We start from the raw sequence: 15601 nt of genomic DNA, 5'->3' as shown, positions 1-15601 counted from the left end.
AGTATTTTCACTTCACATTCACCCGTCGTACACGGTTGCTACAACATGGCATGGAGCTTAGCTTTGTGTTCATTGTAAGCTGTCGTCCTATTGGCTGACCTCAGTCGTTGGTAAACTTGATAAATGTAGCACGCCTTTGTTCTTGTTTCTTGACACGTCTAAAGATTGTCAAAGTAAGGAATGACAAATATGTGTGGAATGTTTGACTATGACAACATGAGTTTTATGAGTTTGGCATTTGCCTTTTGTTCTTTGTCATGGAAACAACAGTCAGCACAATTGACCAGTAACATGGGTCACTAGAAATATAGTTTGACCTTTTCGATCCTAAATCCACATCAAAGTCACTAAATGGGCTGTTGTCATATATTGAGGTTCGCAAAGGCAATTTGTGGTGGTGTCTGGTTCTGGTTTAATGGAAACAAAAAGAAAAAGGGAATACATTGAGAGCAAGACAGATAAAAAATCTTCATGAACTGAGAATTTTAGTTTAGAATCATTTTCATAACCTGAGAGTGTAGGAGGCCCAGAGGTCATGGATGAGTCAAATCAGACCAATGTAACCCTTTCTTCAGAAAAGACTGCAGTCAGGTGAGGAAAGAAGTATATCTGTGGGCTGGTGGACTTTCTTCTTGACTGTTGTTGGTTGACCATTAAAATTCCCGCTGTACTGCCTGTCAGAGTGACAGGGCTGAGAAAGTGTTAGTGAGTGAAGTGAATGTTGTCTAGAAATTCAGAATCACCCCTGCACTGCTTTTGAGGATTGAGGTCCAGGTTGTGGATACAGGGTACCAGTCGGTCCACTGCAAACCAGCAAACTGACTCATGTGACAAGTCTGATGAATGTAGAGTCCACAAAGTTGAGCGGTTTTAGGGAGTGATGACCTGTAGTCGAGCTGTTGGAGGAAACAGGTAAGGTACAGAGCTGGGATGATGTGTATTCCATCTGCAATGGTGGTTAAACCTTATTGACAAGCACACAACTCACTGAACCACTAAAAAATATTGGCAAGAATTGAGGAAGCAAAACCCGCAGGAGCGATTGAACCATTTTAGCTCCAGTTAGTGTGAGGTTTAAGGAATGTTAATGTTAACAGAACAGTCAATAAAATGAAAGACGTGGTAGAGAACAACAGGCACCAGAAGGCATCTTGCCTGCTGGAGCCAGGAGAGCTCTCTTGCTTCTGCTCTCTTGAGGTGACGAAGACAACATGAGAAATGAATCCATCAACCCATCTGTGAACAAAGGGATTCAAGACATTTGTGAAAACGGCACTGGACAAACAGGAATGTTTACGTTGCTGTAATAATAGTGTATTAGTTGCTGCTGACCAATGGTAATTGAGTGAATGAATATGAGTGGCGGAGTATGTGCTCAAGAGAGAGTGAGAGGAGAGAAGAGAGAAAAACGTGTGGCAGCGAGTCCCTGCTCTCTTTTGGTCTAGAAAGCAGAAGGTGATAATTCATAGCTCTGCAGTATCCTCCTGAGTGTCAGGCAGATTCTGTTCTAGTCACCAGCGACATCACAGTGGCGACCTGCCCTCCACATATATGTTCATCCGTCTTCCCAGCGTGAACACGCTCCTTAAAAAAGTCAAGACACCTGCGTTCATCTTCCCAAGATCCTGTCACATCATCTGAGCAAGGCGTCAGTCCACACACCCATGTAGCCTCTTGTCTCTAATGCTTCTCTCTGTTCTGTAATTGCAGCCCAAAGGCCACACCAGGCTGATAAGACAATTAATTAAGGATAGGTCACGCAGAATTCTCAGCCATTCATTTCACGCTAACATCATTTGGAGCCTCATCTAGGGCAAATGAATGTTGTTTGAATGGAGCTGAAGTGGATTACCTGAACAAAAGTCTCCCTGTTGCACCTGATCCGTTTGGTGTCCTTTCAAACTGCCCTTTTTGTTCAGTGGTAAATGTGTTTACTGGTTCAATGACAGCTCTTAACTGAATTTTCAAAAGACGGAATGATAGAAATTGTCGTCTATTCAGCGTGAGGTTAATTCTGATTTGTGTGGAGGCCTTACCTGAATTCCGTGCTTCTATCAGAGGGTGAATTTGTGACAAATACTTTTGCGTCTGAACTGTTTCCTCGATTGCCTTTGTTGTCGAGTGTATTCCGTCTGATTAGCCACCGAGAAATTAGCAGCAGGTCACTGCGCTGTCATGGCGTATTAAATAATCAACGCTGAAATAGTTCTGGTGTTTTCTTGGACAGAATGCACAGAGGCCACGCAGCGTCCTCCCCAGAACTAACAAACGTCCTCCATTCCCCAACCAGGCTCGCGGCAGAGTTAACTGCTGCATTGCATTTGTTCTCATGTCATTTACTGACTGTTTTTTCTTCATATTGAGGTGTAAAACCTTTCCTGTCTCCACACTGGACTGTGGTAGAGTGTCACAGGGGAGGTGCTCGCTCTCCACACCTCCGAGGCTGGAGCGCTCACTCCAGGGTTTGATGTCCTGTTGTGGGCTGGAGCTGGGACAGAGATGAGGCGAGTCTGGGACAGAGCGTGACTTGGTTTATGACTTTTTCACAGCCAAACTGCACAGAAGCGCACATTCAGAGCTGGACACGCACCGGGCACCTCTTCACTTCTGGAGAGACGTCACTCACTCGGCAACCCCTCCCACATGCAGCAGCCACACACATAGACGAACAGCGCACCTGCAGCAGACACTCTACATTCACTCCTACAAAAGCCTATTTTAAGGCTTGGAACACATTGGTTCTTTTTCCATTCATTGTAATGGAAAAAATCGATTCAGATTTTGAACAAATCGCTTCTCGAACGGCCGTCTGGAACGGATTGTGGTCGAGAACCGAGGTACCGCTGTACATGCATAAGTTGGAAACGCATCATAGCTCCCCTATAATGTAAAGTACTCACCCAGCCTTGATCCCTCATAAAGCATTCTATCCATAGCCGCAGAAGAGCTTTCAACAGAGTTCAGTGATTATGTGACACTCAGCTTGGGATTTTATCATATAGAACAGATAGTATAGTTTCGTGCACCTTTTAAAGCCGTGGTTCTGACCAACAAGGCGGATTCAGAGCCATAGAGGTGCATGCCAGGGACGTCTCTCATCCCACTTCTGTTTGTCTTGGCCTGTAGCTTTGGTTATGTGATCCAGCAATTCCATTATTGGAATTAAAACAGGCACTAATGTGTGTAAGGTATCTTTGTATGCAAACGGTGTACTACTTTACATATCCCAGAGTGAAGCTACAATTCCCTCGATCATCTCTTTGTTGATAACATTTGAAGGAGAATCTGGAGATAAACTTATGTTCAGTCACAGCTGTCACTCTACATTTTGAAAGATTCTCCTATGAATTACAGTGACAAAATCCATCTTCTATTAACCCCCACGATTAAAATTGCTCTCCTCACAAAATAGTTAATCTCTTTCACTATTTGTCTTGTTAAAAAATGAAATAAAATAAATGAAAGTGAAGTCATTGTAGAGTACATCTTCAAGGGCAGGCCAGTCCATCGGTGCAAAAAAGGCTTTGGCATTTAACCCCCCACCATTACTAGTCATATATTATTCATGTCATTGGAGGTAATATCTATGGTAGACAATTGACAAGCATGACAAGCTGAGTGACAGGCTGAGTTGGGGATGCGGGTTGTGGGTGTGAGTATGTTTTGCTGGGATGGTGTTTAAGTCAATAAAAAGAACATTCAATCTTGTACACGTTTGAGCACCTTTAAGATTTGACACATTTAGTATGTCACAGAGCCGATGCTACTATTCCTCCACCTTCTGTCTCCTGCTCAGCTCGATGACATTTGAGGCTTGTACCACTGTGTGTCAGTAGGGAGAGATGCCATCGACTCACGTGTAGGCATCATAATGAACTGTGGCACCGTGTCAATCGGACTTACCTGACTCGCATATTGACTGTGCCCTTAACTCAAAGTGCCTTTGAAGGGCTACGCTGCTCAAGGTGTCTTAATAATTAACTCAAGAAAAGAATCGTTTGTCAACATTGGCCTCTTGGCTTCGTGTTTGACAACAATGTAAGCAATTACTGAGGTAGATGTTCCTGAAACATTTTTCATTATCGTTTGCCTGTGTGACTGATGGGAGTTTGCAATTGTTAATTAATACCAGTATTATCACATCACGACGATGAAAGAAGCCGTTGAGAGGGAGCGAGAGGAGAGTAATATAGTGAAGCAAGAACGCACTTCCACCTGCTTCCTGCGACTGGATACGCAGAATTATATGATTCTGTTGGGGAAGACAGAGGAAAGAGAAGCAGCATGTCAGGGAATTAGCAAAATAACCATCACTCAAATATTGAGTATATTTAGATTGTTTCATGTAAAATGTGTTCACAAAAACCCAAGCAAGAACTTTATTCCACTTAAAGTGTCTTTCAATTTTTACCAGGGACTTTATTACTTTGCGTTTGTGTCCTTGTATTTAGTTCTTTCCTCGCATATTTTGAATATTTACATCATTTGTTTTTCCAAACGATCATTATCAATGAATCATCGCTGCCTAGGAGGTTATGCTTTTGCTAATGTATCTATGTCTCTCCGTGAGCAATACATCTTGAATTGCGTTCAATAGCTTTCATTAGAATTTTCAGAGAAATCTTGATCACAGGACGAGAACATTTCGGGGGTGTCCCTTGTTATCTGGATCAGGGGCCTCCAAACCGCTCCTCCAGGGCCACAGTGGGCGTATGTTTCTGTTCGAACGTGTTCACACAGCTTCACCAATCTGGTGTCTGAAGACTGTAAACCAGTTGATAGTCAGTCTGGCGCTGCTTGTTCTTCCTGACACCTGACTGGTTAAACTTCCAGACAAAGACCAGCACGCACTGCGGCCCTTTCTCATCTCGATTTTCAACATCACCATGTGAGCTGGACAGACTTTCTCACTTGCAGTCTATTTCCGAATTGTATGTCAAATGCTTCTAACACAGCAATGGGTCAATCGCCTAAGGAGTGGACAGTCTCTATGTGCCTTTGTGGTTATGTATTTCCTCAGGATTCTAAGCCTTTTCGGGTATTTGATTTTTATTATGTGTATTTATTTCCCACGTTTCGTGGTTTTACAGTGATGTTTTCATTTTAGACTTTCTTCTTTATCTGATGACTGAATTTGTTTGGTTTGTACTTCTGAAACATTTTAGAGTGTAATGCTTCTTTTTGTATTTATTTAAAAAAAAAACACACCACCATTTAGTTCAGAAGCATCACACTTTTTTATTCATTAGCTTGACAGTCTGGCACTAGATGCAGCTCCCCACTTGTTTCTCATCCTGTGTAAATCATGCTTTGCACACAGCAGTTCCTCTCAGGGCCTGCAGATGAAAATTCCAGACAGTTGCAGCAGCGCATCCTCCTTTGAAACAAATCACAAATAACACTATTATGCTAAACATGTAGACACTTCAGGTTTCATTGCAGTTGCTCTCCAATGCAGCCAGTGGCTGATGTTTTTTCCATGCATGTTTAGCACACAGATATTTTTGCTTAACTCTTTCAGGAAAGAATCATAACTACCACGTTGAAGATGTGAGGTTAGTTCATCATGTTAAATATTTGACAGAGATCAAATCCAATTGAGCGTCTAAAACCTTTTCTGAGCTAAAATTGCAGTAAGCTTTTCAATGATCCAGTGATCATTTGATCTTAAAAGAAGTTGAGTCTGGTTCTCACCGCGGTCCGCCCTCAGGCTATTGATCCCTCACCAGCCTGCCCGCAATCGCACATCATTTGAGACAAACTTATTTCATTTTCACGAGCTGCTGCGATCGATAAACCATCAGGATTAAATAAAAGCTAATTCCTGACTCAGATGGGAATGGCAGTGGTGGGAAGTTTGGAAATGAATTATTAATCATTGTGAAAACGGCGCTTGATTATAAACACTGGATGTGAAGGTCAGCACGGTGAGCTCACAATCACAGAGCCGTGTTTCACTGAAACACTTCTCTGGTATGCTAAATAACTTGACAGAATTTCCTTTTCTGTCACTGGCAACGTGAATTCCTGTCCTTTCTTGCCTGCCACGTCCTACTTAACTTCAGCGGAATGTTGCCCATGACCTCATGGCAACACTACATTCTGCTCAGAGGCGTCTGTCAAGACTTCTAACTTCATTCTGTGAGACTAAACAAGAGTGAACTATACATCAGATCTCCGTTATCACCACTGTCTCCTTGTTGACAGTGGTAGATTTTAAAAATTCATCTACGCCTTCATACCATAACTAGCCCTTGCATTCAATAAATGTTAATCCTGCTTTGACCACCTCTGAGCCAAATGCAAGATGGCTGAGAGTGGGTCGAATAACTTCCCATTTCTTATATTCTCTGTGAAAAAATACAAGGATATCTACTGTATTAGCAACAATTAGCATTTTGTTTTTCATTTATGTATTTATTTGGTTGGTATTTTTTTAATGTAACATACATTACCATGCATAAACGATCTATTCATTCATTTGTGTATTTGTATATTATCCCAATATGGATCATCACAACCATATTGACACCAAAGGTTCACTGAAACAACACCATAATTAACGACCATTTGCGATAAATTTACCAGTAACTAGTTCACTCATGGAAAACATGTGTCCCCCCTTGTGAAGTGTAATCATTTATTTATTAGCTAGATATATATTAAATGAAGTTGAGTAAACCAGTTTGTATAGCATAAGATTCATGTAAATTGACAAGTTATTGTATTTATTGTTTGTTATAATTCATGCATGAAAGGGAATTACTTATTTAGAAGGGTTACTCACAGTGTAGCAGCAACGACTTTGGTGTCAAAGTTTGTGTTTCCCTTGGGTCTCCTTCATGTTTCATGCCGGTAACTTTGGATAAGAGCATCTGCTAGAAAATGGCGTTTCAGTCCTTTTTCTCTCACAGTGGTGCCTTTGACAGATTCTACTGAGACCACAGCAACTCTAAACCAAACTGTTGATAACAAACCACCAGCGCACAGCAGGGCAACTACAGTGATATTATTCTTTACATTCACTGAATGGAACCCCTTTTTTTATTACACAAGTAACTTACTGACTTTGCCTTTGACTGTTAAACAAATCGGCAGCGGTGGTCTCCCGTCCTCATTGTTCCTTTCACAGAATGATTTTGAGAGCAAGCTGTGTGTGACAGATTTGAAAGCTGCCAGTGGGGTACATATCCGCTACACTGATGGAAGTAAGTCTCCCAACTGTTGGAAGTCTGGCTTATTTCACTCTGCATTCAGCGCCTGGATTTTGTGAGAAGAGTTCTTATCTGATGGGAGATGAAGCACTGCATAAGATAAGACAGGTTACAGTTACATCACCATCACAGTTCTCGAGTTAACAGGGAGAGAAACACAGTTGACACACATTTATCTTCTGCTATGCCTGTCAATCTTTACACCTATCCAGAATAAATATATATATATATATTTCATAATTGGAGTTGAACAACCCCTCATTTCCTCACAATCTTGACAAGTACCTGTAAAGGCACATTTACAAGGAGCAAGTGTCCTATGTTCATCCATGTGTACAGAAGCACTTGTCATGCTGACACTGCCACTTAATCTTAAGTGGCAGGCCGTAGTGAGGGCGTTGCCCCGTAGTTTAACACATGCGTGTATCCCATCTGTCCCCTTCTTAAATGACAGCTGTATGCATGTCCAGCAGCTGATTAAAATTATTAGTTTTTGTGCAGGAGAAGTGAATGAAAGGGACCCAAGTGGACAGGTGAAGTTACAGGATGTAGAGATGGAGAAGTTGAAGGATTTTAAGTACTTAGGCTCAACTGTCCAGGGCAATGGAGAGTGTGTGAAAGAGGTGAAGAAGCGGGTGCAGGCAGGGTGGCACTGAGGAAAAGACAGGAGGCAGAGCTGGAGGTAGCAGAGGGTCTGGTAGGAAGATGTTGAGGTTGGAACTGCCAGGCAGAAGGTGGAGAGGAAGGCCAAAGAGGAGATTGATGGAGGTGGTGAAGGAGGACATGAGGTTTGTAGGTTTGAGAGAAGAGCAAGCAGAGGACAGGGTGAGATGGAGGAGGATGATCCGCTGCCTGAAGGGAGAAGCCGAAAGGAAAAGAAGAAGTGGAGTAGAAGTTCATTCATTGATCGCAATGGTGAAAAGGGGTTTTAAAGGAATGTTTTTAAAAGGAAAACATCTCTTCCTCTGCCTGGAAATCAACCATCCTCAGAATTGCCCTTTGTTTTTTTCTTAAGTTGGAAAACATGAGGAGACTAATCAGACATCGCATGACAGTATTACAAAAAAAGCAAGAATCAAGAAATAAAAGCAAGGTCACACTCAATACAAACACACAGTGGGTCAGCCTTGAAACACGTAACGAAAGAAAGGGAGTCGAGGAAACACAATTACACAGTATAAAGGGGAAAAAAGTCCAAATTTTCTCCATGGGCTCATCTTTAATTCATTATTGTGATTAATGATATCATTCAAATCATGCAGTGGCTGATGGCTCATGACTGTAGATCCAGTTTATCTTATCATTCATGTGGGTATGTGTCCTCTCAGGGTAGAAGGAACTCAACATTTTCATATCTCTGCAGATCCAGTTAACAGCCGTATGTGATTTGCTCTGCATCGATTAGATGTCAAGTGTTGGGCACACGTGACTGAAAGACCCCGTCAGCTTTGCAGGCATTCGACGAAGGGCCACACAACCAGAGGGCCATGTCTGAAATGGCCACAGTCCAGCAAATCCTTCAGCTTTGTCAGGTGCAGAAATGGGCCCTTTGTAGTGAAGTGGTGTGTTTGCTTTCAGGCCTCTGTCGCCGCTCCAAGCCGCCCCCATTAGGCACAGACTGCAGGTGTTTCATTCCGCTCGAGTGACGAGGGCTTTCATGAGCTTGCCAAAGTGCCAATCTATCCCCTAATATGATGGCGAGAGACAGTTGGCTGCTTCTGTGGCTCCTCGGCTCCCCTTGAGTTAAGTAAGGGGAACATTTCGGAGGATTCTCGCGGTAAGCATCGGCGTGATTACGATTCTGGCGAGGCAGCTTCACCTTGGGTTTTAAACAATTGTTGGCTCCGCCGCTCCGAGGGAAAGAGAGCGGCGATATCTGTGCCAGGACGGTGTCTCGATCTCGTTTCCATCTGACAACACCTGAAGCTGTGACTTTGAAGTAGCTCCTTTGGTTAGTCAATTCACGTTGCTGCCGCTCAACTGATAACCGAGGAAAGGTAATTATTTTGACATGTCGTCCTTTGATCGGCAGAGAAACAACACTTAAAAGAAATGTGTATCAAAGCCGTAAAAAGGAAATGCAACACTTTCGCCCAAGAAAGTGTGAATAGAAGCTTCAGCCCTGCTGCGAGCGGAAGGTGTTGGAACAGCAAAGCAGACGACTCCGTGTGAAAATGAAACATTTGGGATGTGATGACTAATGGCGCCTTCACTGCAGTTTATATTCTTGCGCCTCATCTGTCCCCTTGGATGACGTTCATGCCTTTGTCTCCTCCTCCTGCTCCATCTTCACCTCCGAGTCAGTCTGATTATCCTCCCATCTCCTCCCCATCCATCAGCGATGCCTCGCTCGCTTCTAGTTTCTCCTCATCATCAGAAAATGTATTTGACCTTCCATTATTCACCCTTTTTTTTATTCCAAACACCTCCTCTTCCCCTGCATTCGTCTTCCTTATTTTGTTGTGTCTTTTCCTATCTGTAAGACCCTTTCCTAGAAAGAACCCTGCATTCTTCTTATCTCTTTTTGTTGGCCTGCCTTTCTGCACGACTGAGATCATGGTCACATTGCTGCCTTCACCTCAGTGTTAGCTGGAAGCTTTAGTCCATTTCATTTGATGGAACAGTATATTTGAAAATGTGAAAAAATATTTTTTTTCACTTCCTTGTGAAAAGGCTTGCATTTTGGGATCTACTCCGGAAGACAGCTCCAGAGCTGAAAAGGCTCTAAAGCAGGGGGCTAAATTGGGCCTCGAGGGGCTGTGGGGGGCGCAGGCTTTTGTTCCAACCAACCAGGTGTCTGATGGCTGTAATCAGCTGATTGTCAGTCTGGAGCTGGGTGTTTCAGCTGACACCTGAGTGGTTAAGCCATATGTGCTTGCGGGGATGGAACAGAAACACGCACTCACTGTACCCCTTTTGTGGATCGGTTTGATAGCCCTGCTAAAGTCTTGATTTAAATCCAGATTTTGGGACAACCAGCAGAGTCCCACCTGAGGATCCTGGCTGCCTTCAAGGGGGTCAGAAGTTCTACATTGTAGTCAGGAACTAGGCCTTTACCGGTTTTCAAAGTTCAATAAAATCTTAAAGTTAGTTGGGCCGTGCACTGGAGTGGAGACTGGAGTGATGAACTGACGTCGGTTAGAACCAAGTCATGCAGCCGAGGTCTGACTCAGTTGGAGATGTGATGGAGATTTCTTGTTGATGCCAGTAAGGAAAGAGTTTCCACTGTGCAGGCGGGAGAATATGGACAGATGAATCAGCGTGTTGTTCTGAGGAGTTCCACACAAGCGCTGTCTGGGCTGGTGCATCCACTTTGTTGAGTGGCCCCTGTGGAGGTCCTCCCAGTATGTGTGTGGAGCTGTCCAACTATAGCATATTTGAGGAGAATGTTGGAAGAAACTTTCTCTGGTGATCTATGGTCCATCCTTGAGCTCTGACCCTGTATGTGTCACATCTCATTATCATCTTCTGCTTTCAGTTTTCTGCCCCAGCAAGTCAGTTTCCTACAGCTCTGCCAACCTTGCACATCCACTCTAGTTGCACCTACATAGTTATATCCTCTTTCACATCCTTGAACTGAAATTGTCTTCCTCTCCTTCTTTTGCTTGGTCCTTCCATTGCTATCATTGTTCATCCAACATGTTCCGTGTCTCTCCTCACCACGTGTCCAAACCACCTGAGTCTGGCCTGTTGTCTCCATACCTGTAATATATATATATATATATATATATATATATATATATATATATATATATATATATATATATATATATATATATATATATATATATATACACTGAAGCGAAAACACTAACATGCCAATGTCTTCTGCTTGTCTTCAGGCTGGGTTTTATAAAGGCGTAGCAGGCTCGCAGGTGACCCTGTCAAGCCTGGTCAACCAGACGCGGGCCATGCTGGAAGAACAAGCGCGACACTTGCTGACAGAATCGGAGCGGCAGACTATGGGCTACTACGTGGAGGAGTACCGGGACGGACACATTGGCGTGGAGCAGCTTGTCATGGCGCTTTTTGAACTGCTCAACACTCATGCCAAGGTGAGAGAACTCTGTTGTCTGAATGAAGAGTTGAGTTGGAATTTCCATATCCTTTAGCTCCTGTCACTCAGTGAAGCCCGGAAATGCTTTGAGTGTGTGACGCCACTTGCTGGATTGCCAGTCTGTACGGTGCCCTGAACAGTTTAGCTCTCACAGAAAGACGAAGAAGCAGTTAGCGGTGTCAGAGATGATGAGACTGAGGTTTTCACGGGGAGTGAATTGGAAGGACATGACAGAGGCACCGGTCAAGAGGAGAGGCTCGGAGACAAAGTTAGACTCGGGTGGTTCCTCTGATGCTGAGACCTGTTGGTAAACCTAAGTAACGCCTCGACATCTCAACAATGTCCCGATGAAACAAAAGTTCAGTCCACATTCAGTAGCTCCAGATTCATTCCTCCTATTAGTTAATGTGACTGTGATTTGCCAACAGAAGCTTTTATTGAGCCCTAATTAGACTCGCTAGCGCGGCCTGGAGGCTTAATTATCTTTTTCTTCCCTTTGAAGTGGAATCTTTTTTTCTGCCTGATCGTAGTGTTGTTTCCTGTTCAGCCGGCTTAGAGCGCGTGAGTTAATGAGCACGGTGGTGAAGTGACTGGCCTCACAGCGTGTCTGAGAAATTACGCCCTCAGTGAGCTCCTTCTTCAGGCTTGTGCACGTGTGACGGTATGGTGGGTTACTCAGGGTGGTCATCTGCTTCTGATCCTTGGAGTCTATTTATCTATTGTCTTCATTTGTCAGAGTTTGGCTCCTTTATTTTACAATCTGTTGTCCATTGTCTAGTAAAGTTCGAGATAAAATCACGGTGGTTCAAGTTGAACAATTGTTCTGGGAAGCAAAATTCATCGTCCACAGAGAACCTCCTGAATCTTTAACAAATCTGAGTTGCGAATGTTTCTGTTGGCATAAACTGAGCCTTTAACATCTTGAAAAGATTTCTTTTTTTAATCGTAGATGAGTCATGTAACAGATAAAAGCTGGATTAAACCACACAATTGATTTACTCCTGCACTTTAGATCAGAAAACTTCTTCGACTCAATAGCTGGAAGTCTTTGTTCATTTTTGTTCCAAATCAACGTATGTTAATCATTCTTTAATACAGACCTGAGGCAAGTGCGGCCCGGGGGCCAAATGCGGTCCTTTGACTGGCCTAAAATTCTAATGTCTATATGTCTGTGACATTTTTGTCATGTCTTGCGTGTTTTTTGCTCTTTCTCGATTATTTTTCGAGTATTTCTTGTCCCTTAAAATACATCCGAATTGAAAGTAGATTTTGAAATGTATGAGACACATCCAGAATCTTTCAATGCAATGTGGTTTAAATTAAATGAAAAACAAACCAACATTTTAGGTGCCTTTTTAAAGTATAATTTCACATCATGATGTCATCACATGATTTTTATATAGAAGTTTCTCTTGCACTTCTTTCTTGATTGAGTTTGACAGCCCCTGTCAATGGTCATAATATATAATCTGACCCCTCAGGAAATGTCATTGCCCACCTCTGCTTTAATAGTATCTAAGTCTTCCAGACACTTCTAAGTCTACTGCAGTGATGCCACACCATCTCACCAGAGATGGTTCTCATGACGTAAACATTGGGTCATAAACTGTTGGGTAATTATGAACCAAAAACAAGCGGAGCAATTGATATGTTTCAAATACTGGACAAGTTATCTTTTCATGTATTTGTTCTTTACTGAGCTGAATCTAACAAACATCTGGATGTCTGGATGGATCCATTCATGAATCCAGAGATAACTATGTTCCTCTAACCCCTTGTTTTCCTTTCTCTACATGCAGTTCTCTCTGTTGTCAGAGGTCCGGGGTCTGGTTGCACCTCAGGACCTGGAACGCTTCGACGCGCTCGTTCTTCGGCGAGAAATCCAGGCTCTGAAAGCTCGACAGGGTGCGACAGCTGGACACCAAACAGACTCTGTATCGATGGTGTCGTACCCCGACACATTGACATCATCCGGCAGCTTCATGACCAACACCACTCTAAGCTCCGCCCGGGTAAGGCTTTTAGTCAGATAACTATGGAGTCAGATCCACATTTTGTGGAAAGGAGGTTCGTTGCACCAAAACAAGCTGACAGAATTCCCTTAGATTTCAGGATTCTGTTGTTAATGTTTCCAAACTGACTCAAATGCTTCAGATGCTTGAGGCTCTCGGCTCATCCATTCATCTGCAAAATAAGAATAGCAAAGAATAACAGATTTATAATTGTTTTACTGTGCATAGTGGGAGCATTTACCTATATAAAGCATAAACTATGGGGATTAATTTCTAGAAATACTGCCATCAAACTCTTCCACACAAAGTCAGTCTTCTCTGTTTTTCCCTGCTTGAGATGTAAAACATTGGTGTATATCGACCAAATGTATATCTTAAACATCCCCGTGCCACTGAAGCCTCTGACCTGGCTAATCCAATAACAGTGAACACAAAGGATTTCCTTGAATAGGTAGGGTGTAGTAATGCATTCGATCTGTCGAGTGACATCTTATTTAATGTTGCCAAAGGTAGTGCCTGTCTCTCTTGATTCTCTGAGACAGGTTTTATATTGAGGCGGTAATATAACTGGAGTTTGTCGAAACAAGATTCAACGATCAGGGGAAAGAATGCACTTCTGCTCCCCAACAGCACATACACATTTGTCTTCATAGTCACTATCCTGTGAGATTATTTCGATCTGATATGTTGCCGTGAAAAATAAGTGTAACGCCTCCAACCATCAACAACCCAAGTGCCTCCCTTTTATCAAACAAGCGCTGGTGTTTTACTAAGTAAATGGGTCTTTTATGTTAAATTCTTCGTACACTACAATTCAATATCAATCACACTGAATGCACAACCAGTGTGTCTTGAAGAAAGGCATTCATTTCCTGTGTTATACGCGTACATGCAAGAAAAAGAGCAATTTCTGCTGCAATCCAAAAGGCCTTACTTTGTAATATAATTGGTTGTTTTCATCTTCCACCACAAAAACAAACTGTAAAAGCTGCATCCTCCATCCTTTTATAGGAAAGGCTGCTCTGGCTGATAGACATGATGGAGGTAGGAGCCGCACACGCACAAAGAAAATACATGCTGTGCCACATTCTCTCTCTCTCTCTCTCAAGCATCTGTCTTAGTGATTCATTTTGAATTTGTTTGCAGTGATGCTTGTTCTCGCCACTTGACCTCTGTGTGGGTTTTTTGTGTGTGCTTTATGGTGTTACATCCTGGAACAATGACTATGATGTTAAGATGTCAACAGAGCCGATGTTGAAATTTAGAAATTTGTTGAACATTTTAGGTTGGTTTAGATTTTTACACAATTGGAGCTTGAACTAGAAAACATGTCGGAGAACCCTACAGCTCATGCGCAGTCGATGTCCCAGCGGGAGCTGTCCGGTGTTTTTGCCTTCTCTGGCAGTCATTTGGTTTCTGAGGCGTCTCGATAACCCCCACTTGTGTGCGTTAAAATGGCTTCAGGCTGGATCGTGTCACGCTAAATTGGACGTCTTGTAGTGTGTTATATTCATTCAAGCTCTGGATCACATTGCCAGTTCACTTGCTATCTTCTCCCCAGACGACAGGCAGAGAAATGTAAACACGAACGCTGATAACGCTTTTAATTAGTTCTGAGATTTGTGACAAGCCCCATGGTGTGCTGAAGAGTTTGTGCCACAGTCTATCCAGAATTGTGTGCAACAGAAGTGAAGGACCTGCTGAAATGCTGAGTTCAATGTTTAACCAAGCTACATTCGGGGAAGCGTAGTTGATGAAATGGCAGATTTACCGTAGCAACACATCCTCACTTACATGCAGAAATATATTGGCATGCTGGGGAAGTTGACTTTTGCATCCTATGCTGCTATGAGCGCTGTGTCACGTAAAAAAAAAGACAGAGGTTGGGGTTTGGAAAGCTTTGTGGGATGCTGTTCCTTTCGTTCTACATGTAACATGTCAGTTGCTCAAACGGTATTTCAATCATAGTGAGGACGTGAGCCACATTTTTATAAATGGCAACTGACCAGTCCATTTCAGTGAAGACAGATTCCGAACATCTCTCCACCCTCCCAAGGATAAACTGCAAAGACACCAAAGACAATAAAGGCACCAAAGACACTCACTAAACAACTATTGTACACAAACATAAATGTTGACTATGAACAATTCATCCCAGGAAGGAAAGTTGCTCTTCCGCGAGGCTGTCGTGGATGACAATTTGGTCACAGTCCTCCTGTCTCCAACCTCCTTCACCGAGCCTTGAATAAATCTGGCCCTCTTCACCAGTCTGTCCAGCCTCGTTCTGTCTGTATAGAAAAGGGCTGATGCTACCGCAG

At 42.9% G+C, this 15601-nt stretch overlaps 1 protein-coding gene across 5 annotated transcripts in view; it reads left to right on the top strand.

Annotated features, from left to right (window-relative positions):
- Positions 1 to 15601, top strand: part of whrna (whirlin a) — a 105554-nt gene that overhangs the window by 72520 nt on the left and 17433 nt on the right. For 3 of the 5 annotated variants that reach the window (XM_053861874.1, XM_053861883.1, XM_053861855.1), the window contains exons 6-8: positions 11057 to 11269; positions 13071 to 13283; positions 14295 to 14327. In XM_053861874.1, coding sequence (XP_053717849.1) covers positions 11057 to 11269; positions 13071 to 13283; positions 14295 to 14327 — 459 coding nt within the window. The remainder of the gene's footprint in view (positions 1 to 11056; positions 11270 to 13070; positions 13284 to 14294; positions 14328 to 15601) is intronic. The other 2 variants (XM_053861892.1, XM_053861864.1) reach the window with 1 other exon arrangement.

Source organism: Synchiropus splendidus, chromosome 1 (assembly GCF_027744825.2).
Source record: "Synchiropus splendidus isolate RoL2022-P1 chromosome 1, RoL_Sspl_1.0, whole genome shotgun sequence".
In the NCBI taxonomy this organism is placed as follows: Eukaryota; Metazoa; Chordata; class Actinopteri; order Syngnathiformes; family Callionymidae; genus Synchiropus; species Synchiropus splendidus.
This window is presented reverse-complemented; position numbering and strand designations above follow the sequence as displayed.